At 35.6% G+C, this 24,914-nt stretch overlaps 1 protein-coding gene across 1 annotated transcript in view; it reads left to right on the forward strand.

Moving 5' to 3' along the window:
- The window catches only part of LOC112834434 (disintegrin and metalloproteinase domain-containing protein 5-like), a 137,061-nt gene that overhangs the window by 86,825 nt on the left and 25,322 nt on the right, over nucleotides 1-24,914 (forward strand). The window contains exons 14-15 of the mRNA XM_073902638.1: nucleotides 7,624-7,819; nucleotides 24,698-24,788. Coding sequence (XP_073758739.1) covers nucleotides 7,624-7,819; nucleotides 24,698-24,788 — 287 coding nt within the window. The remainder of the gene's footprint in view (nucleotides 1-7,623; nucleotides 7,820-24,697; nucleotides 24,789-24,914) is intronic.

Here is a 24,914-nt window from a genome sequence, read left to right on the forward strand (position 1 = left end):
GAATAAAGAAAGAAAAATGGCTTGTTATGTTCTTACAATTTAATGACTGATAGAGAAAGAAATAGTGTATTGGACCTAGTTTTTGTGACTTTTCAGAATTGTTCAGCCATGCTTTTCTGCTCATTGCTATTGATTAAAAGACAAAAATGCCTAATTAACATTTATTTCCAAAATATGGCTTCTTTGTTATAAATGCCAATTCAAACCATAGTTAGGTAAGGTAATTATTATACATTTTTCTAGAACATGGTTGACAAATCAGACATTTTATAAACTGGCTTTTGTTTTAAAGACAATTAAAAAAAAAACCTCTGGTAAATAACTTTGTAAAAATGAAGAATTCGTATATAATATGGTTAGTTTACCACCTGATTTGCTATAATACATGGTCTCCTGGACTAAGTCTATGTGACTACCCAGATATGCTTGGCCATGGTTTTCTGCTCAATCCAAATGAAAGATTGTTTGAAATGCAATGTTTCATATGTTCTTTCTGGAGACAGCAACTACATATCTTTGGTAAAGCTTTGGCCAGCTTATTAATGCACCAACCATCTTGTATTTGTTTTGCTTTGATCTCCCTAAGCTCCCAAACCTTAATGAAGCATTAGGATGTAAGTTTTGCTTCAAGCTCTGGTTTTTGGAGAACCCGTAATATGAGAGGGTGGCAAGCAAGAGTCAGATTCTATAAAGCAATGTTATATATTACTATTATTGCATAATATATTACCCCCCAAATTAAAATTCACATTTCCCCTCACAGTTTCTTTGGGTCAAGAATCCTGAGTGTAGCTTTACTGGGTCTTCTGGCTCATGGTTTCCCACAACCAGACTAAAAATCATCATTGATATAGAATACTTCTACCACACTGTCAAACAACTTAACCAAATTGACATTAATGAACACTTCACCCAGCAACAGCAGAATATACAGTATTTATAAGCATGCATTGAATATCTTTAAGGATGGACCATATGCTAGGGTACAAAATTAGTCTTAGTATATTTTAAAACACTGAAATCATATAAAGTATATTCTCTGATATCAATAAAATAAAATTAAAAATCAACAAATGAAGGAAATGTAATAAATCTACAAATATTAGAAATTAAATAACACATTTATCGATAATGTGTCAAAGAAGAAATCACAAGAAGTTTAAAAATATTTTGAACTGAGTAAAAACTAAAAAACACTTCAAAACTGGCATAAAGGTAAAGCAGTGTTTAGAGGGAAATTTTTACTTGTAGATACCTATATTAGAAAATAAGAAATAAATCAATAATCTAGGCTTGTACCTTAAAAGTCTATAAACAGAAGAGCAAATTAAATCTAAGGCAAATATAAGGAAGAAAATAAAGGTTGAGAGGCAATCAGAGGAACCAAAATTTGTTCTTAAAAAAAAAATCAATTGGATAAACTTTACCTAGACTAAGAAAGAGAGGTTTTACAGAAATAAAAGGGGAGAATCAACTGACCTTACATAATTTAAAAGAATTATAAGGAAATCTACTAAACTACCATATCCAGCAAATTAGACAACTTAGATAAAATAAGAAGACACAAATCTGACTTAAGAAAAAATAGAAAATCTGAATGGACAAGTAAAGAAATTAGTAACTTAAATTAGTAACCACAAAGAAAAGCTCAGGTCTAGATGGCTTTATTGTTGAATTCTATCAAACATTTAAAAAAGAAGCACCAATATTCCACAATCTCTTTCAGAAAATATGAGAAAAAAACCCCTTTAAACTCATTCTATGAGGATAGTATCACCTGAATACCAAAGACATCACAAGAAAACTATAGACTAATATACCTTATTAATATGGATGCAAAAATTCTAAAAAAGTTACAAGCAGAATCCAGAAACATGTGAAAAGGATTATCTACCATGACCAAGAGGGATTTATCTCAGTAATATAAGGTTGGTTTAAATAATATAACACACCATATTAATCAAATGAAGGAAAACACATGATAATCTCAAAAGATGCAGAAAAAGGACCCACTCATTATAAAATTACTAACAAATTAGAAATAGGAAGGATCATAACCTGATGGAGAGCATCTATAAAACATCTAGAGCTAACATACTAATGATGAAAGTCTGAGTGCTTTCCCCCTAAAATCAGAAACAAAGCAAGGAGGTAGGTTCTCATCACTTCTATTAAACGTTGTACTAGAGATTCTAGAGAGTACAATTAAGTAAGAAGAAGAACTAAAGGCATCAATTTTGGAAGGGAAGAAAGTACAACTAACTCCCCTTATTTGCAGATGACATGATCCTGTATGTAAATAATCCTAAAGAATCTACTAAAAATACCTTTTAAATAAATGAGTTAGTCACAGGATACAAATATGAACTGTATTTCTATATAATAGAAATGAACAATCTGAAAATGAAATTAGGAAAACAATTTCATTCATAATATCATCGAAAAGTACTTTGGAACACATTTAATAAAAGAAATGTAAAACATATACACTTAACAAAGCATTGCTGAGAAAAAAGAACATCTAAATAAATGGTAAAATGTTCCATGTGAATGGATTGGAAAACTGTATTGTTAAGGCAGCAATTCTCTTTGTCAGAGGTCCCCAGTACTATCCCCAGGTTTGTTTGTTTGTTTGTTTATAAGATTTTTTTATTCATTTGAGAGAGAGAGAGAGAGAGCATGAGCAGAGGGGAGAGGCAGAGGGCGAAGCTGACTCACCACTGAGCAGGGAACTGATCCTAGGACTTGATCATGACTTGAACTGAAGGCAAATAGATGCTTAACCATCTGAGCCACCCAGGCACCCCCTATCCCCAGGTTTAATGACTCAGTAGGAGGACTCACAGCATTCAGCATATAGCATACTCATCACTATGCTTTACTGCAGCAAAAAAAATACAAAGCAAAATCAGCAAAGGATATCTTTCCATTTATTTGTGTCCTCATGAATTTTTCATCAGTGTTTTATATTTTTCAGTATCCAGGTCTTATAACTCCTTGATTAAATTTATTCCTAAGAATTTTATTCTTTTTGCTGGTGTTGTAAATGGGATTTTTTTCTTAATTTCTTTTGTAGATAGCACATTTTTAGTATGAAGATACACAACTGATTTTTATATTTTTTTGTATCTTGCAACTTTACTGAATTCACTTATTATTTTTAATAGTTTTTTGGTAGAGTCTTTAGAGTTTCCTATATATAGGATAATATCATTTGCAGAGACAACCTGACTGCTTCTTTTCCAATTTGGATGCCTTTTCTTTTTTCTTGCCTAATTGTTTTGGCTTGGACTTCCAGTACTAAGTTGAATAAGAGTTGTGAGAGCGGGCACCCTTGTCTTAGCTAAGGGCTTGTCATATATGGCCCTTATTATGTTGAGGTACATTCCTTCTAAGTTGTTGATAGTTTTTATCATGAAAATACATTGAATTATGTCAAATGTTTTTTTTCTGCATCTAGTGAGATGATCATTTTTTTAAATTTAAGTTCAATTAGCCAACATATAATACATCATATTATTTTTAATCCTTCACTTTGTTAATGTGATATATCACATTTATTAAATTGCATATGTTCAAACATCCTTGAATCTTAGTGATAAATCTTAATTGATCATGATGTATAATCAATTTTAATGTGCTGTTGAAATTGGTTTGCTAGTATTTTATTGAGAATTATTGTATTTATGTTCATCAGGCCTGTTCATCAGGTCAAAATTACATTAGCATATAGTTTTCTTTTCTTTGGTCTGATTTTGGTATTAGGATAATTCTGACCTCATAAAATGAGTTTGGAAGTTTTTCTTCCTATTCAGTTTTTTGGAAGAGATTGAAAAGGATTAGCATTAATATTCCTTAAGTGTTTGGTAGCATTCATCTGTGAAGCCATCTGATCCTGGGAGTTTGTATGTTGGGATGTTTTTAACTGATAACTGATTTGATCTCTTTACTCATTATTGGTTTGTTCAGATTTTTCTATTTTTTTTCATGATTCAATTGTTAGGTCGTTTCTAGGAATTTATCCCAAGTTATATTTATATATATATATATATATATATATATATATATATATATATATATATATATACACATACATACATCATACATACATATATATGGTTGTAGTCTCTTATGATCTTTTGCATTTCTGTGATATATGTTATAATGTCACCTCTTTCATTTATAATTTCTATGAGTCTTCTCTGTTTTTTCTTAGTTTAGCAAAAGGTTTATCAATTTTATCTTTACAAAAACCAGCTCAGTTTCACTGATGTTTTCTATTGTTTTTCTCATCTCTGTTTTATTTATTTCTGTTTAAACTTTATTTCTTTTCTTCTGGTAACTTTGAGCTTAGTTTGTTCTTTTTCTAGTTCCTTGAGATGTTAAGAAGATCTTCTTTATTGTAGGTATTTGTCACTATAAATATTCCTTTCAGAATTGCATTTAATGCATTCCTTAATTTTTTAATTGTTAGGTTTCAATTTTTCATTTGTCTTGAGATTTTTTTTGATTCCCTTTGATTTCTGCTTTAATACATTGTTTGTTCAGGAGTGTGTTGTTTAATTTCCACATATTTGTGAATTTTCACTATTGATTTCCCATTTAACATCATTGTGATTAGAAAAAATTCTTGATATAATTTCAGTCTTCTTAAATTTGTTAAGGCTTGTTTTTTTTTGCCTAACCTATGATCTACCTTGGAGAACGTTCCTTGTGTGCTTGAGGAGAATTTGTATTCTGCTGCTGTTGGATGGAACATTCTGTACGTGTTTGTTAGGTCCATTAGGTCTATGCCCACTTCAAGCCCACTGTTCTGGTATAGATTTTTCTTTTTGGATGATCTAGCCAATACTGAAAGTAGAGTGATGAAGTCCCTACTCTCTTTAGTTCTGTCAATATTTGTATATTTAGGTATTCTGATATTGGGTGCATATATATTTGCAATTGTTATATCATCTTAATGAATTGACCTCTTTATCATTATATAATAACTTTCTCTAACTCTTGTGACCATTTTTGACTTAAAGTCTATTTTGTAGGACATAAATGTAGCCCTCCCTGCTCTTTATGATTGCCATTTGCACGAGCTATTTTTTCTATCTCTTCACTTTCAGTTTATGTGTCCTAAAGACCTAAGTGGGTCTCTTGTATGTTGCATATAGTTTGATCTTGTTTTTAATTAATCTGCTTACTCTGTGTCTTTTGATTATGATTCATTTACTTTTAAAGTAATTATAGATAAGGGAGGATTTGCTATTGCCATATTAATTTTTTTAAAGAAATACTTTTTAAAAATTTTTTTAAAGATTTTTATTTATTTATTTGACAGAGATAGAGAGAGAGCACAAGTAGGCAGAGTGGCAGACAGAGGGAGAGGGAGAAGCAGGCTCCCCCCTGAGCAGGGAGCCCGATGTGGGGCTCGATCCCAGGACCCTGGTATCATGAACTGAGCTGAAGGCAGCCGCTTAACCGACTGAGCCACTCAGGCGCCCCAGCCATATTAATTGTTTTTTGTTTGTTTTGTTGTTTTTCCTCTTTTAGTGTCTTACTTTGTGATTTGACGATTTTTCTGTGGTGGTATGCTTTGACTAATTTTTCTTTATATTTTGTATATTCACTACAGGTATTTTTGTGTGTGTGTGTCTGTATGTGATTACCACAAGGCTTACACAAGACATTTTATAGTTATAACTGTCTATTTTAAAGTGATAACAACTAACTTTGATCTCATACAAACCCCCCCATTTTATGCTATTGATGTCATATATACATCCTTTTATATTGTGTATCCATGAACAAATTATTATAGCTATAGTTATTTTCATACCTTTGTCTTTTGACTTTTATACTAGAGTTAAAAGTGATTTATGCACCAACTATTACAGTAGTGGGAGCATTCTGAATTTAACTATAACTTACTTTTACCAGTGATTTTTATACTTTTGTGTTTTCATTTGTGAATTAGAATTTTTTCATTTCTACTTGAATAAGTCTCTTTAGCATTTTTTGTAAGACATGTATAGTGATGATGAACTCGCTTAGATTTGTTTATCTGGGAAAGTCTCATCTCTTTTTCATTACCGAATGATAGCTTTATTGGATATAGTATTCTTTTCTTTTTTTTAAAGATTTATTTCATTTATTTTAGAGAGAGAGAGAGCGAGCATGTGCATGCACATGTGGTGGGGGAGGGGCGGCAGAAGAGGGAGAGAGAGAGAGAGAATCTCAAGCAGATTCCCCGCTGACCTCAGAGCCTGACACAGGGCTCCATCTCATGATCCTTGAGATCATGACCTGAGCTGAAATCAAGAGTTGGACGCCTAACCGACTGAGCTGCCCAGGCATCCCTGGACATTGTATTCTTGGTTAGTAGTTGTTTTTTTTCAGCACTTTGAAAATATTATACCATTTTCTCCTGCCATGCTCATGGATTGGAAGAACAATATTGTTAAAATGTCTATACTACCCAAAGCAATCTACACATTCAATGCAATCCCTATCAAAATAAAACCAGCATTTTTCACAGAGCTGGAACAAACAATCCTAAAATTTGTATACAACCAGAACTTACACTTCATATTTTCTGTGACCCTTAAACTGCAATAAACAATAGAAGAAATTAGAATGAATGTAATATTGCCACTTATACATATTTATAAAAGGAAGCATATTTTAAAGAAACTGATATTAATACTTTTTCATTATACTTATATGTATTTTCCTTGAGAAGTAATTTTAATCATTGGTTTTGATTTGAATGTTAACTACTTAAGCTTGGGTGACTCAAGTATTATGTTTGTCTTCCCACCCTTCACTTGAAGAATTTGTGTCAGAATTGTAATATATAGAAAATACTTGTTGACATGGAAAAAATGTATACAGAAAACCTATTTTGGGTGGTGGTGAATGTTATAGAAGTTGGGCCTCTAGGACCTTTGAAAGCTAGAACAAATATGACTTAGTTTGCATAGGATAGCCATGAGGAATTGGGGTTTAGGCTGAGGAAAGTGTTTGCAGTGATGATAGTTGGAAGTTTGTTGGCAAAGACAGGTGTACAGAAAGCAAATCCTGGAAGGAACTAGCTAGAGTAAGTACTGAAGAGATCAGAGATGTATAATTGTGGAAGTTATTTTTTATAGTTGTTTGGAATGTGATATGTGAAATAAACCCTTTCTTGTGTGTCCTTAAATTACCTTAAAAAACCTACAAACTTTTTTCTAAATGTTTATGATGTGTATTTATTATTTTGTAAATGGTTGCCGATTTCTGCTTGAAGGGACAGCATACGGAGAAACCAAAGAATGTCCACACAAGCATAGCCATGATGGGTTGAAAGTAATTTTTTACAGTAGTTTTTATATTAATTGCTTAGGTTTAGTTTTTGTCTTTTTTTTTGTAATTATGGTAGTCTACTTATCTTTGAATTTCTCACTTCATTACCCACTCTCTTATCCACAGTAAATTTAATTATTTACATTTCTATGCAATGCTTAAGTAGCTAACAAGACTTAATTTTCTCCTTGCTCTCAGCAACTTAGAAAAAAAATGAAAAAGCCTGAAGGGAAAGAAAAGTTGAGTATTATTGCTGCATAATCTTTTCTTATGTTCCTTTTTCCCTTCTAGCTAAAGCCAATCGGTATACAGTGTAGGAAACCTTTGGACGAATGCGATTTCCCTGAATATTGCGATGGGGTTTCCTCACACTGTGTGCCTGACACTTATGCACGTGATGGACAAAGTTGTGATTCAGGTGATGCCTTCTGTTATGGAGGACGATGTCGGACACATAGCAAACAGTGTCAAGATTTGATTGGAGGAGGTAATGACCTAAACTTTCTTCTTAGTTCCTAAATTCTGATTATTCTAAGCTTTGTTATTCAATTCTATAAGGGCAAAATGTAAATATAATTTGCTAATTAGTGACGCCTTGCCCCTTGGTGTAAAAGGATATAAAATTTTCTTGATTCTGAAAAAAAAACCCTTAATTTATATGGAATTCTTGTTTGCAAAGGAAGAAACCTCAAGTGGAAATGCAGCTTCTCAGATTATATGGAATTGGTGGTGGTGGGGTTTAGTTTAGGCTTAAATGAAACAAGGTTTTTACTAGAACAAAGCAGAACTAATAACTAATTGTGTGTATTTCAAGTGTGGGTCTATTTGAAGGGGCTTGCTCATGAGTGAGTGCTTCAATTTATGACCTGTCCAGTTCACTTTGATAGTTTCCTATAAATGTGTAGATCATTAGCTTCATTGAAATATACAATTTCCTGAACATACACAGTTCATGTTCTTTGAGAGAGTAAAATATTTTATTCTCAGTCCTCCTTTTAGGCCTTTCTTAGCCAGGTCATAGGTATTGTGTACCTACCTAAGTATTATGTAAATCTATATGAATGACAGGAATTTAAGGAGGAGATGAGGTAGAGGTTTTGGTGATATTATAATTTTGTTCTGCTTTTCTGTAGGAATCATAGTTGTGTTATCTGGCAAGACAATGGTGACATTAGTATTTAAAACGTAATTGAGATGCAAACAAACAAATGGCCAGTAAAATTAGGAGAAACAGAAAATTACTTCAAATCCATGATTCAGTGTTTCCCTAAGTAAAATCAGGAAACTAAATTTCAGTTCTAGTTAGATAAATTTAGATCCATATAGTGGGATGTCAACTACATATCCCCCAAGTTATTTATCTTGTTTATTGTTTCTTTAGTATTAGCAGTGATTTTGAATGATTTAAAGATCTCTGTGAGAACTACAGATATTTAAGTACAATAGTCTTCTCCCAAAGTATTACAAATTTCTTGGAGAAAAGTATAATATCTAAAGCATCTTGATTTTGAAGAAATATCTCTCCAATCCTAGTGATTACTTGTGTAAATGCATTTAGGACATGATAAGTCTGGGCCTGACTATCAATTAGGTTTTGTATTTATTTTTGAAAAGCAATCACACTTTGTGAGCCTCCTGCAGAGCTTGGGGGCAAAAGGAAATTGAAAATTTTGGAGCTGAAAAATTTTCTTCAACCATAACTGTATTTCAATCCAAATTAACTAAAATTCTTTGACTAGGTCATCTGTGATCTGCCATGGACACTGGTTAACCAGAATGGTCTTGAGTAGGGCTTAATAGAATTTTTTTTTAAGATTTTATTTATTTATTTGACAGAGAGAGACACAGCAAGAGGGAATACAAGCAGTGGGAGTGGGAGAGGGAGAAGCAGGCTTCCCAAGGAGCAGGGAGCCCGATGCAGAGCTCAATCCCAGGACCCTGGGATCCTGACCTGAGCCGAAGGCAGACGCTGAATGACTGAGCCACCCAGGCGTCCTGGGCTTCATAGAATTCTGAAAGCATTAGCTTTCCAAGATAAGAATGATATATGATTTACAGGCAACAGCCAATAAAATCTTATTCACAGACCTAACATAAATCATTATGTGCCACTAAATTTTTAGTTTCTGGCCAAAATATGCTTATGAGGTAAAATGTGTATCCTTTTCTAAATTCCTTAGCAAATTTTGTTTTTGTAGAAGTCTAGCTCCTATGCTTTTCAGTGTTATTTTTGCATATGCAGAAACTTAATATTTAGGTATAATATAAAATGATGTTAAGGTTTTAGCATCATTTAGTTTGTGGTGATGTTTATCCTCTAAAAGGTAGGAGGTCTCATTAGTTGTAAAGTCACATACATTATTAGGAGTATTTGTCACCAAATTAAGTTGTGTAGCACCTAAAGGAATGTGCATACAAACCCAACAATCACATCAGGGTTTCTCAGTGTCAACATTATTGATATTTTAGGCCAGATAATTCTTTGTTGTGAGAGGTGGGAATTGTGTATTGTAGTACATTCTGTGCATTGTAGTACATTCAGCAGTATTCATGGCCTTTGCTTACTAGACACAATGCCAGCAGACATTTTTGGTTTTTACAACTGGGGCAGGACTGTTACTGGCTTCTAGAAGGTAAAAGTCAGGGATGCTACTAAACATTCTACAATACACAGAACAGTTCCTACAACAGAGTTACCTGGCCCAAAACAAGGGGCCATCTTATTAATTGCTTTCTGGCTGTTTTATAGTTTCATTGGGAGAAAATATTTATGAATCATGTATCTGATAAGAAATTAATATCCAGAATATATGGAAAACTCCTAAAACTCAACAACAAGAAATAAATAGTCCACTTCAAAAACGGGCAAAGAACTTGAATAGACATTTCTCCAAATAAGATAAAGAAGCTCACCTTTACTAATCATTAGGGAAATGTAAATCAAAACCGCAGTTTCACACTCATTAGGATGGCTACAAAACAACAACAACAACAACACAAAATTCCAACAAGGATGGGTGAGTGTATAGAGAAATCAGAACGCTTGCGCACTATTGGTGGGATGCAAAATGATACAAGCTGCTGTGAAAAATAGATGATTGTTCCTCTAAAATTAGAAATAGAATTACTATATGATCCAGCATTCCTACTTCTGAGACTATAACCAAAAGAATTGAAAGCAGTGTCTAGAAGAGATATTTGTACACCCATGTTCATAGCAGCATTATTGGGAATAGCTAAAATTTGGAAGCAACACAAGTGTCCATCAATAGATGTATGGAAAAAGAAAAATGTGGTATATACAAACAAACAATGGAATTTTATTCTACAGTAAAAAGGATAGAAATTTTGCAATATTCTACACATGGATGAATCATGAGGACAATTTTGCTAAGTGGAATAGCCAGTCACAAAAACACAAATACTCTATGAGGTACCTAAGTCAAAAATCATAGATGTAGAAAGTATAATGGTATTTGCCAGGGACCTGGGAGGAGGAGGAATGGACAGTTATTGTTTAATAAGTATAGAGTTTCTGTTTTACAAGATGAAAAGTTATGAATGGATGGTAGTGACAGCTATACAACATGAATGCATTTAATACCACTAACCTTTACACTTAAAAATGCTTAAGATGGTAAACTCTATTTTGTATTTTAACACAATAAAATTTGTGGAAAGACAAAAAAACCCAATTCATTTGATATGTAGACACTGTCTGTCTTTAATATTATTTAAAGTAATTCAGCTAAAAAGCTTTTTAAAAAAGATTTATTTATTTGAGGGAGAGAGGGAGGGAGAGCATGAGCAGAAGGAAGGGCAGAAGGAGAGGGACAAGCAGACTCCCTGCTGAGCAGGGACCCCCCCCCCCCACTACACGGAGCTCGATACCAGAACCCTGAGATCATGACCTGAGCCGAAGTCAGACACAGCCTAGTGAGCCACCTAGGCACCCCAGGTAAAAGTTTTTTAAAGCTTTGTTGCAGTATTTCCTTACTCTGAAGCCCATTAGCTCTTTTAATATCATGTTTTATGTGTTTATATGTAAATCTTTAATTTCTTAAAGCTTGGCAACTATCTTTCTCCATCTTCTGTTCTTTCTTGAGTGTCTGAAATAGACCTGGTATATAATAAATATATGTGGATTTTTTATTAAAAGGGAGGCACAAAAAGGAGGGATGTCTTATGCCACCATAATGCTGGCAATACTATCTTTAGCATTTTGTGGAAGGGAGGTCTAGTGGTCATGAACTCGTTTAGCTTTTGTTTGTCTGGAACGATTTTATCTCCCTTTAATTTTTGAAGGGCAGTTTTGCCTGATACAGTATTCTTTGTTGGCAGCTTTTTCTGTCAGTGCTTTGACTATCATACCACTGCCTTCTGGACTATAAGGTTTCTGCTGAAAAATTCCCTCATAGCCTTATGGGGGTTCCTTGGTATGTGAGAACTCATTTTTCTGTCAAATTCTGTCTTTGTCTTTGAATTTTGACAATTTTATTATAATGTGTCTTGTTATGGATTTCTTTGGGCCCACCTTATTTGAGGTTCTTTGGATGTTCTCGATCTGGATATCCATTTCCTTCTTCCAACTTGAGAAGTTAACCATTATTTCTTTGAATATGTTTCCTGATCCTTTCCTTCTCTATTCTTTTTCTGGAACTCTCATAATGCATATATTAGTCTCAATGATGGTGCCCTATAAGTCCCTTAAGTTACTCTTTCTCATTCTCTTATCTTGTTTGCTGTTCTTAATAATTTCCAGTGACCTCTTTTTGAGTTCACTGATCATTCTTTTTACTTGATTTAGTCTGTTATTGAACCCCTCTAGTGCATTTTTCGGTTGTTAGTGTATTGTCAGCTTCATGATTTCTGTTTGGTACTTCGGGCTCTGGATGAATGGATCAAGTCTTTGCCTCCCAAGGGGAAAGCTGAGAGCTGGAATTATTTATCCACTCACTTGGTATTGAGCAGAGGTAGTACTATTGATAACTACTAGCTCAAGCTGCCACCCCTATAGTCCCTGGACATCCAGACATTTCAGACCCATCAGAGCTCCCAGAACTGGCAATACAGATTCCAGGTCTTTGGGCAGCCCCCTTGAAAATGTACACATGTTGGACCTCCAAGCAAATCCTTCTCTGCTGGGTGAAGCAGCGAGCTAGATGATCTCTTCCTGCTTGTAAGACACTGCACTGTGGTAAGATTGCTGATGAGAGGGTGTCTTGAATCTCCCTACTGGCTTTGGTGAGTCTGGTTTTGCATTCTCCCAGAGTAAAAGAGCCTTTCATTTAATTTAGGGTTCATCACAAAGAAAATTAATCCATGAATTGAAGCTGAACCAGCGAATTTGTGAATGGAAAGGAGAGTCCAGGGCTTCCTACACTGCCATGTTGCTGATATCTTTTTCTCTCTGAAATATCTTTTCCCTCCAATATTATTAGGATAAAATTGATATATGATACTGTGTAAGTTTAAGGCATGCAACATGTTGATTTGATACGTTCAGATATTGCAAAATGATTATCATATAGCATTGGTTAACACCTCCATCCTGCCATATAATTACTGTTTCCTTTTTGTCGTGAGAATTTTGAAGATTTACTTTCTCAGCAACTTTCAAGTATATAATATGGTATTTATTAGCTATAACCAACATGTTGTACATTAGATCTCCAGAGTGTATTAATATTATAACTGGAAGTTTGTACCCTTGACTAATATTTCCCTATTTCTACTATGCAAAACCCCAAACTGCTCCTTGTTTCTCTGTTTGGCTTTTTTAGATTCCACGTATAAGTGATATCATATAGGATTTGTTTTTCTCTGATATATTTCATTTAGTGTAATGCCTTTAAAGTTTATCCAGATTGTCTCAAATGGCAGGAATTTCTGCTTTTCATGGTTGAATAATATAGATATATCACATTTTCTTTTACATTCATTCCTTAATGGACCCTTGTTTAGTGGAAATAGATTGTTTACATATTTTGGCTATTGTGAATAAGGCTACAATGTACACATAGGAGTGGACATACCTTTTTGAGATCATGATTTCAAATCCTTTGGATAAATACCCGGAAGTGGAATTGCTGGATCATATGATAGTCCATTTTTAAGATTTTGAGGAACTTCCATACTGTTTTCAGTAGTGGCTGAACCAATTTACGTTCCCAGCAGTATACAAGGGTTCCTTTCTCTCTGAATCCTTGCCAACATTTGTTATTTTTATCTTTTCTATAATAACAAACATAACAGGTGTGAGGTGATATCTCACTGTGGTTTTGATTGAAAGTTACCTGATGATCAGTGATGTTTCATGTACCTGTTGGCCATTTGTATGTCTTCTTTGCAAAATGTCTATTCAGGTCCTTTGCCCATTTTCTAATCAATTTATTTGATTTTTCTTTTTTTGGGGGGGTACTGAGTTGTATGGGTTCTTTATATGTTTTGGATATTAATGCCTTAAAAGATATATGATTTGCAAATATTTTCTTTCCTCTTTTAGGTTGTCTTTTCATTTTATTGATTGTTTCTTTTGCTGTGAAACAGCTTTTTAAAAAAGTTTGATGTAGTTCCACATATTTATTTTTGCTTTTGTTGCTTATGGTTTTGATGTCATATCCAGGAAATCCCTGCCAAGGCCAATGTTAAGGAGTGCTTTTCCTGTGTTTTCTTCTAGGAGTTTTATTGTTTCAGGTCTTATGTTTAAGTCTTTAATCTATCTTGAGTTCATTTCTATGAGAGGTATAAGGTAGAGGTTTAATTTCATTCTTCTGCATGTGGTTATATAGCTTTTGAAGAGACTTTCTTTTCTACATTGAGTTTCTTGGCACCCTTGTCAAATATTAGTGGACTGTATCTGTGTGGTTTATTTCTGGGCTCTTGATTCTGTTCCATTGGTCTCTCCATTTTTATGCCAGGACTATACTGTTTTGATCATTATAGCTTTGTAGTATAGTTTGAAATCTAGGAAGTGTGTTGTCACTAGTTTTGTTCTTTCTCAGGATTGCCTTGACTATTTGGGGTCTTTAACATTCCATAAGTTTTCCTACATTATGCTTCTATTTTTATTTAGGACTTGATTTCTCTTTTGATAACTTCTTTGAACCATTGGTTATTCAGGGGTATATTGTTTAATCTGCACATATTTTTTTTTAGTTTTCCAGTTTTACTTCTGTTATTGATTTCTAGTTTTAACCATTGTGGTCAGAAAAGACTGACAGTCTTCTTAAAATTTCTAGGCTTTGTTTTGTGACCCAACATGTGCTCTGTACTGGATAATGTGCCATGTGCATTTGAGAATAATGTGAATTCAACTGTGGTTCAATAGAATATTCTGAATATGTCTGTTAGTTCCCTTTGGAAGAATGTATGATTCAAGTCCAACATTTCCTTGTTGATTTTCTGTCTGGATAATCTATCAATTGTTGATAGCGGTTATTGACTTCTACTATTACTGTATTGTTGTCTTTTTCTCCCTTTAGAGCTGTTAGTATTTGCTTAATATCTTTAGGTGCTCTGTTGTTGGGTGCATATATATTTGATTGTTATATCTTCTTGAAGAATTGATCTTAAATTACATCACTATCTTAGTCTCTTGTTACTGTTTTTTGGCTTAAAGTCTATTTTGCCTGATATAAATATAGCTACCTCTGCTCTCTTTTGGTTACCCCTCTCATGAAATATATTTTACTATCCTTTCACTTTGAGCCTCTGTGTGACCTTAAAGCTCAAGTGAGTCTCTTGTAGGCAGTGTAGTTGGGTCTGGTTTTATTGTCCATTAAACCATTCTATGCTTTTTGATTTGAGAAGTCAATACATTAATGTTTAGAGAATTATTGATAAATTCCATTGATGTGTGGGGCCTGAAGTATTTTTACATGGAAGCATTTTATGGAAGTAGCTCACCTTTTCCCTCTCTCTGTCTCAGATATTAAATCACAGGTGACTAAGTTGATGCTTCCTTTTTTTTTAATAAAGATTTTACTTATTTATTTTAGAGAGTAGAGAGAGTGGGGGGAGGGGCAGAAGGAGAGGGAAGGAGACTATCTCAAGCAGACTCCCCACTGAATGTAGAGCATGATATAGGGCTAGAGCCCAGAACCCTGAGATCATGACCTGAGTCAAAATCAACAGTCAGTTACTCAAGCGACTGAGCCACCCAGGTACCCCAGGGATGCTTCCTTTTGATTGTATTTACTCTGTACTTCAACTGCTGCAACCCCCTATGTGGACATATTTAGGAGTAGATGCTTTTAATACTCTTGAACATTGGGCTTAATGTCACTAAGTGTCACCAAGTGCAGGATACTGGGTCTCCTCACCCATAAACAGAAACATAAATACCTGACTACCTTCATTACAGTCCTGCCATGGGAATAAAATGTGGTGGGAAGCACAGTCAGTTATAAAATACAAAGAATTAACAACTAAGGCAAACAATTACATAAAAATCACAAAATAAATATATTTACCCTAGAGATTCTTGCAGCCACATAAACAAAACAGACACAAACAAAAAACCAAAACAAACAAACAAACAAGAAAAACCCAGTTATTGACTTTTACTTGGCCCTACCAGGTGAAAAATGCGTTTTCTTGATGCCTCTACCTTATCAGAATCTCTGCAAACAGCATTCTCACAGCAGGTCATTGCATTTCCTGATGCCTCTTGGCATTGTTCAAGAACGTGCACCCACTGGCTTCTGGAAAGAGCAGAGTCAGGGTCATGTTCCAGAATGTCCCAAACTTAACTTTCAATAACTGTCTTCTTTCATGCTTGTGGGTCTTGCAGTGGTATCAGTTCAAAGCCTGCAAAATAGAGGCAAGAGTAGGAAGGTTGATACCCAAAAGGCCTGAATCTTTTAGGGCCACAGGAGAGTTATGTAATGGAACCATAGCAGACATAGTCTTGGGAAGAAAAGAAAATTTAGGTCAGGAGTGGGATGGCCAGAGCAGTGGGCTTTGATAGTCAAGAGAACAATGCAGAAATATTTGCCATCCTAAGTCCCAGAAGTTGAGCTGAAAAAGGCTACAAAGAAGATGTGGGGTCTTTCAGAGTGGTGGGAGATCCCAGGAGCAATCTTGGAGATAACCTGCATTTTGCTGCTTTCACTTTTCCTCCAGTGTGTGGAAGAAGATGGAGCAGGTTACTGACCTAGCTCCCCAAGCCACTCAAAGGAACTAAGGGCTGATTGGAAAGAGCTGTTCCAATGGCAGTAAAGCAGTGTTATATGACAATGATCCGTCCCTATCTAAAATGTAGTATTTTGTTTATCATGAATTTTTCTTGCCATTAATTTTGATTTTTAAAAATATTGAGTTAAGATATTATTTGATTATTGAATTTTTGCTTCTCTACCCTCTTAAATTTTGCACCATTTTAATCCTGGCCCTTGGATAGAATTTGGGGGAATCGAGAAGTTCAAATTAGATTTAATCAAATCAAATCAAATCAAATCAGTAATTTGGGACAAAACAAAAAGAAGCTAATTACTTACTGATTAGTTCAAGAGTAGGCCTTTCAAAAGACAGTTGGATTCTGCTCACAAATCTATTTTGACTTGTTTTGTGGCATCTTTTATATGTATGGATTGTGTCAAGAGAGAGAATGAAGTTTATTGATCATGTCCTCCAACTATGAAAATCTGAAATTGCTGAAAGGAGCTCCTTTGCCAGTTAATAGTGGTGACAACAAAAGATCTCAGGTTTTATTACATGTGATTAACGTGATCAACACAAGGCACCTCTAAATCACCAAGTCATAGTGATAGGACAGCTATTATTACATTTGAATTTTTTATGATTTTAAAATTAGACATAACTAAACATATAAAAGGGTGAAGTAGATGAACATTGGTGTCCTTCCTGATTTTAAAATTAAATAGCTCTTTTTTTATTGAAGTGTAGTTGACACACAATGTTACATTAGTTTCAGGTGTATAACATCGTGATTCAACAACTCTATGCATTTTGCTATGCTCACCACAAGTGTAGCTACCATCTGTCACCATACAACGCTATTACAATATCAACTGTATTCCCTATACTGTACGTTTTATCCCCATGATTATTCATTCCATAACCGGAAGTCTGTATCTCCCATTACCCTTCAGTCATTTGCCCATCTTCCCCCCACACCCACTGGCAACCATCAGTTTGTTCTCTGTATTTATGGGTCTGTTTCTGCTTTTTGTTTGTTTGTTAATATGTTTTGTTTCTTAGATTCCCCATATAAGTGAAATCATATGATAGTTTCTTTGTCTGACTTATTTCACTTAGCATAATACCCTTTGGTCCATAAATGTTGTCACCAATGTCAAGATCTCATTATTTTTTTATGACTCAGTAATATTCCATTACACACACACACACACACACACACACACACACACACACACACACTATATCTTCTTTACTTGTTCATCTATTGATGGACACTTGGGTTGCTTCCATATTTTGGCTACTGTAAATAATGCTGCAGTGGAATTACTGGATTATATGATATTTCTATTTTTAATTTTTCAGGGAACCTCCATACTGTTTTCAACTATACCAATTTACATTCCCACCAATGGTGCACAAGTGTTCCTTTTTCTCTATATCCTTTCCAACACTTATTTTTTGTTTTCTTTTTGATTCTAGCCATTCTGAGAGGTGTAAGGTGATGTCTCCATTTTGGTTTTTATTTGCATTTTCAGGATGATTAGTGATCAGTATCTTTTCAGATGTCTGTTAGCCATCTGCATGTCTTCTTTGGAAAATGTCTATCTAGGTCCTCTGCTCATTTTTTAATTGTATTGTTTGGTTTTTTGGACTTGAGTTGTATAAGTTCTTTCCATAATTTGGATACTAAGCCCTTATTGGGTATATCATTTGCAAATACCTATTCCTATTTAGTAGGTTGCCTTTTTGCTTTGGTGATGGTTTCCTTTGCTATGCAAAAGCTTTTTATTCTGGTGTAATCCTAATAGTTTATTTTTGCTTTTGTTTCCCTTGCCTGGAGAGACATATCTAGAAAAATGTTGCTATGATCAATGTCAAAGAAATTTTTGCCTAAGTTTTCTTGTAGGAGTTTTATGAATTTGTGCCTTATAGTTAGGTCTTTAATGCATTTTGAATTTATTTTTGTGTATGGTGTGAGAAGATGGTCCATTTTTATTCTTTTTCATGTAGCTGTCCAGTTTTTCCACACTATTTATTGAAGACACTGTCTTTTCCCCAGTGTGTATTCTTGCCTCCTTTGTCATAGATTAACTGTCAACATAAGTGTGGGTTTATTTCTGGTCTTTCTATTTTGTTCTATTGAGCTATGTGTTTACTTTTGTTCCAGTACCATGTGTTTTGATTATGACAGCTTTGCTGAATATCTTGAAATCTGGGATTGTGATACCTCCAGCTTTGTTTTTCTTTCTCAACATTGCTTTGGCTATTTGAGGTCTCTCATGGTTCCATAAAAATTTTAATATTATTTGTTCTAGTTCTGTGAAAAATGCTGTTGGTATTTTGATAGGGATTGCGTTGAATCTGTTGATTGCTTTGGGTAGTATGAACATTTTAATAATATTGATTCTTCCAATCCATGAGCATGGAATATCTTTCCATTAATTTGTGTTGTTTTCAACTTCTTTCATCAATGTTTTATAGTTTTCAGAGTATAGGTCTTTCATTTTCTTAGTTAAGTTTATTCCTAGGTATTTTATTATTTCTGGTGCAATTGTAAATGTAGTTGTTTTCTTTATTTATCTTTCTGCTACTTCATTATTAATGTACACAAATGCAACCAAATTTTGTGTATTAATTTTGTATCATGCAACTTTACTGATTCATTTATTACTTCTAATAGTTTTTTTGGTGGAATCTTTAGGGTTTTCTATATGCAGTATCATGTCTTCTGCAAATAGAGACTTACTTATTCCTTACAAATTTGAATACCTTTAATATCTTTTCTTGCCTAATTGCTGTGGCTAGAATTTCTAGTAATATGTTGAATAAAAGTGGTGAGAGTGGGACATTCTTGTCTTATTCCAGATCTTAGAGGAAAAGTTGCTCAGTTTTTCACCATTGGGTATGATGTTATCTGTGGGTTTTTCATATATGACCTTTATTGTGTTGAGGTATATTCCCTCTAAACCCACTTTGTGGAGGGTTTTTATCATGAATGGATGTTGTACTTTGTAAAAATGCTTTTTCTTCATCTAATGAGATGATCATATGATTTTTATCTCTTGTTTTGTTAATGTGGTGTATCATATTGATTGATTTGTAAATATTGAACCATCACTGCATCCCCAGAATAAATCCCACTTGATCATGATGAATGATCCTTTTCATATATTGTTGGATGTGATTTGCTGATATTTTATTGAGGATTTTGCATGTATGTCCCTCAGAGATATTGACCTATAGTTTTCCTTTTTGTCGTGTGTTTATGTGGTTTTGGTATCAAGGTGATGCTGGCTGCGGTAGAATGTATTTGAAGATTTCCTTCTATTTTTTGGAAGTTTGAGAAGAATAGGTATTAACTCTTCCTTAAATGTTTGGTAAAATTCACCTGTGAATCTTTTTGGTCCTGGACTTTTATGCTTTCGTAGTTGTTTGATTACTGATTCAATTTCATGTGTGTTCAGATTTTCTATTTCTTCTTGATTCAGTTTTGATAGATTTTATGTTTCTAGGAATTTATGTGTTTTTTCTAGGTTGTCCAATTCATTGGCATATAATTTTTTGTAGTAGTTTCTTATAATTCTTTGTATTTCTGTGGTGTGAGTTGTTACTTCTCTTTCAATTCTGATTTTATTTATTTGAGTCCTGTCTCTTTTTTTCTTGAGGAGTATGGCTAAAGGTTTATCAATTTTGTTTATTGTTTCAAAGAACTAACCAGCTCTTTATTTCATTGGTCTTTTCTATCTTTTTAAATTCTTTTTTCATTTATTTCTACTCTGATCTTTATTCTTTCCTTCCTTCAACTAACCTTGGTCTTTGTTTGTTCTTGCAAGTTGAAGTGGGTGCAAACTGGGGGGTTCCAGGGCTTTCTCCACAGAGGGCATACTGGCAGGTTAGCTGACGCTGAGGTTGGTGCAGGCCATGTTGTCCTAGGGCACTCCATGCAGATGGTACCCTGGCAGGGTAGCTGGAGCAGGGCAGGGTAAGGGCTAGGCATTCCAGGGCACTCTGTGCAGGCGTTGCTCTTATGGGGTGGCTGGAGCTGAAGCAGATGTGAGCTGGGAGGTCCCAGGGCATTCTGAGCTGGGGGTTTCCGGGCAAGCCATCTGTAGCGAAGGTGGCATGGGCCTGGTGTGTTCTCCAGGTGCTTAGCACCTGTGTCACTTTGGCAAGATGGCTGGAGCTGTAGTGAGCACTGACCAGGGGTGTCCTGGTGCACGGTGTTTGGGCCACCTTGGTGGGATTGTTGAGGATGATGTGGCCTAGGGTCATGGGGCTCACTGAGGTGGTAGGCCAACTAGGGAACTTAGGTCACTCTCCTGTCCATGCTATCAAGGTGGAAAGGGGATGCAAATTGTGGTGCTTGCCAACCCCACAAACCCAAATAGAGTTCCAGGAGCTTCCCTGCCATGAGGCAGGATTCTGAGACTAATTCCTTTATATTCTAGTTGCTCTTTTAAACCACAGCTTTTTTTCTGTGCCCATGCTGTCCAGGGCTTGTATGAGCTAGGGAATCAGGGCTCACTGAGGCAGCTGACTACCTGTGGCATCAGGACCCTGCTCTTGGCTATGCTATCAAGGTGGAGGGGATATGTAAATTGTCATACTCACCAGTCCCTCTGACCTATAGAGTACCAGCAGCTCTCCCAGCATTTGGCAGAGTTCTAGGGCTGGATCTCTTAAATTCTAGTTGCTCTTTTAAACTGTAGCTTTCTTTCCCTATGATTCAGGGCAGATGAATCTGCTCATGGTCCCTCAGTCCTATCCCTCACCACTGTAACATCAGGGATGGGGGTTTCCTTTGTTACCATGTTTCCATCGCTGTTGCAGTTCTCTTTGTGGTCTTTCTGTCTTTCATTGTACAGAAGCCATTCAGTCAGTACTCAGTTCTTCAGGAGGAATTTATAAATAGGTATAGATTTGGTATGAGCATGGAAGGAAGTGAGTTCAGGGTCTTCCTAAGTGGCCATCTGGGACTGGAACCATTCAAAATTTTTATTTTAGTGATTGTTAGGATAGGAGGGAACAGAAATGAGGATTTTAATATGAATGAAGAGTTAAGAAATATGCTCTTTGGGCTTCTTATCTGTATTGCATTATAGATACTCTTTCTCTCCTGGTTTGTTTGGGCTAACAAGCTACATTTTCACATTGGGTAGGAAACTAAAGCAGAAAATAAACAATTTACAGGACAGAGGGCTATGTTTGCTTATATTTCTAATAATATAATGCCATTTGAATAACGTTGCTGTTTATTTTCTGTTTGGTAGAGAACAAAGTCTACCAGGCTTAAAATGAGGAGCTCTCTTTTTAATGCTAGATCTACCTCAGCAATTTTTTTAAGTCTAACATGGTTAATTTAATTAGTAGCATAATAATTTAATACATACATTTCACCTTATATTTCTCATATCTTAAAAGGCAGAAAAAAGTCAAATACATAAAAATATTCAATGCTCTGTGAACAAACAAGGTGTAAGCCATGCCATATTATCTAATTCTAAACCTGGTACAATCATTTTTTAAAAAAATTATTTATTTATTTATTTATTTATTATATTCAGTTAGCCACCATATAGTACATCATTATTCTGATGTTCCTACCTCAGTACATAAGAAAGCTCTTCCCCCTAGCTGCTCTCAGGATAGCTTCCTTGGCTCTAAGATTTGCAAGTTTTACTATTATTTGCAAGGGTATTCTATTTTTATTGATCTTGGGAGGGGTCCTCTCTGCCTCTTGGACATAAATGCTTGTTTCCTTTCCCAGATTAGGGAAGTTCTCAGCTATGATTTGCTCAAACATACCTTCTACTCCTCTCTCTCTCTCTCCACCCCCTCAGGGATCCCAGTAATTCTGACGTTGGAACATTTCATGGCATCATTGATCTCTCTAGGTCTGTTCTCATGGGCTTCTAGCTGCCTATCCTTATCCTCCTTGGCTTCCTTCGTTTCTATCAGTTTTTCTTCTATATCACTAATTCATTCTTCTTCCTCATTTACCCTGGATGTTAGAGTATCCAGTTTAGACTGCATCTCATTCATAGCATTTTTTAGTTCGGCCTGATTAGATCTCATTTATGCCCTTAGAGATTCTATATTATCACTAATGCTTTTCTCAAGCCTAGCTATTGACTTCATAATTGTTACCCTGAAGTCTATCTCTGACATTTCACTTATATCCATAGCCATTAGATCTGTGGCAGAAGCCATTGTCTCTGGTTCTTTTCTTTGTTGGAAGTTCCTCCTCCTTAGTCATTCTGTTGAGGGATGGTTGAGGAAGTGTACAGAGTCCAAATTATCAAGCATGACCCAAGCAAGATCCACCCTAGGAAAATGTGGAGCGGTTAGAAGCCACCACCAAAAAAACAAAGCTGAAATGAAACACAAGAATAAAACTTAAAAATTAAAAAAAACATTAAAAATTTTAAAAAACATTAAAAATAAAAAAAATTTAAAAAAAGAAAAAAAAGTAGAGGCAAGGGGAAGGGGGGCTATAATCTCAGTGTGGACAAAGTAGGGTGTTTCAGTTGTTCCTGGGTGTATTTTGTTCTGTTTGTTAGAGGACACTACTTCCCAAAATTACAGGGAAAGTAAAACTTGTATATATATAAAGGTGAAATTGAATAGGGAAAAAAGGACTACAATGAAGCATATACCTTTAAAAAATTAGGTGTGAAAAAGTACAAGTTAAAAAGCTACTATGCAATATAAACTGATGTATTAAACATCTAGTTGAAATGGTAAAAAGGTAAAAAAAGGTAAAAAAGGTAAAAAAATCAGAATAAGCATAAGAGAAAAAATAAAAAGAAAAAGAGACTTGTATCTGAAAAATAAACAAGCCCTGAAGCTACGACTGGAGCTCAATATACTATTTTCCCTGGTGTTGGGATTTTACGGTTTTATAGGGACTTTAGGGTTGTCGTTCTCTTGTTCTTCCAGCCTCCCTTCTGGGGAAGGGCCTGTTGCTGTTTCTCAGGCACCCCTGCTTGGGCGGAGTTGCCCTGCCCCCTGTCAGGAGGGTGGGAACAGTGGAAATTGGATTTTTTTTTTTTTAAAGATTTTTATTTATTTGCAAGAGAGAATGAGAGATAGCACGAGAGGGAAGAGGGTCAGAAGGAGAAGCAAACTCCCTGCTCAGCAGGGAGCCCGATGTGGGACTCGATCCCGGGACTCCAGGATCATGACCTCAGCCGAAGGCAGTCGCTTAACCAACTGAACCACCCAGGCGCCCCGGAAATTTGACCTTTTGTTCTCTGGCGGCTTTCCGTGCCTCCTGGAGGGTCAGAGCAAAAATGGTCGCACCCAAACCTCTGGCCCAAAGCAGAGAAATTGCAGTCGGCTCTCTTCACTGTACCCTCCAGAACTAACAGTCTCCGTTTTTGTGTGTGACCACAGTGACTCTCCCAGAGATCTTCCCAGGGGCCCAGAAGTGCCCCTGCCCTTTGTGCTTCTAAAACCACGAGTCCCGAGCACCCACAGCTCCTGGATCCTGTCTGGGCACTGCTCTAGAGCCCTTTCCTGCCCGCTACCACTCTGTGAGTTTTTGCCAGGTCCCTGGTGCAGGATGCTTTTGCGATCCGGTGTTACATCACTTTCCAGGAGCCAGTTTAAGGAGACGCCCTCCCACTACTGTTTATCTTCTTTTTTTTTTAAGTTTTTTTTTTTTTTTTTTTTTTTGACAGAGAGAGACGCAGTGAGAGAGGGGGAACACAAGCAGAGGGAGAGGCAGAGGAAGAAGCAGGCTTCCCCCACCCCCAAGCAGGGAGCCCCATGTGGGGCTCGATCCCAGGACCCCGGGATCATGACCCCAGCCGAAGGCAGAAGCTTAAGGACTGAGCCACCCAGGTTCCTCCCCTTCTGTTTATCTCCCTGAAGCTTCATGACTCCGCCCTTCCTACTTTGTGACAGATGGCACGTTTCTGCTTCTAGCGATCCAGATATATATTTTTACATCTCAAGCTAATTTCATGGGTGTTCAGAATGGTTTGGTAGATATCCAGCTAAATTCAGGGGACCGGTTGAAATGGGGTCCCCTACTCCTCCTCCATCTTGCCTCCCCCAAAAGCTACCTCAGCAACTTTTTACTGCTAGGTAATTATAAACCTCCTTAGGTATCACATTATAATTTTACAAGATGAGTTTTTTATTTCTACAATGATTATCAGTACTGTAATTTACTTAAGTTTTTTTTTTCTTTTAGCTTCTAGAGGTGGTCCATTTGCTTGTTATGATGAAGTAAATACAAGAGGAGATAGATATGGAAACTGTGGTCGAGACTTTTGTAGTTATCCGTATGTATTTAGAAATTTATAATTTCGTTTGGGATGTAGGTTATATATTGCTAAGATCCTAGAATATATGGCAATTTATCACAGGTTTCTTTGTTTCCTGATCTGACTGAACAATATTACTCATTG

Source organism: Callorhinus ursinus, unplaced genomic scaffold, assembly GCF_003265705.2.
Source record: "Callorhinus ursinus isolate GAN/ISIS: 27379988/994484 unplaced genomic scaffold, GSC_fseal_2.0 scaffold17, whole genome shotgun sequence".
Lineage (NCBI taxonomy): Eukaryota > Metazoa > Chordata > Mammalia > Carnivora > Otariidae > Callorhinus > Callorhinus ursinus.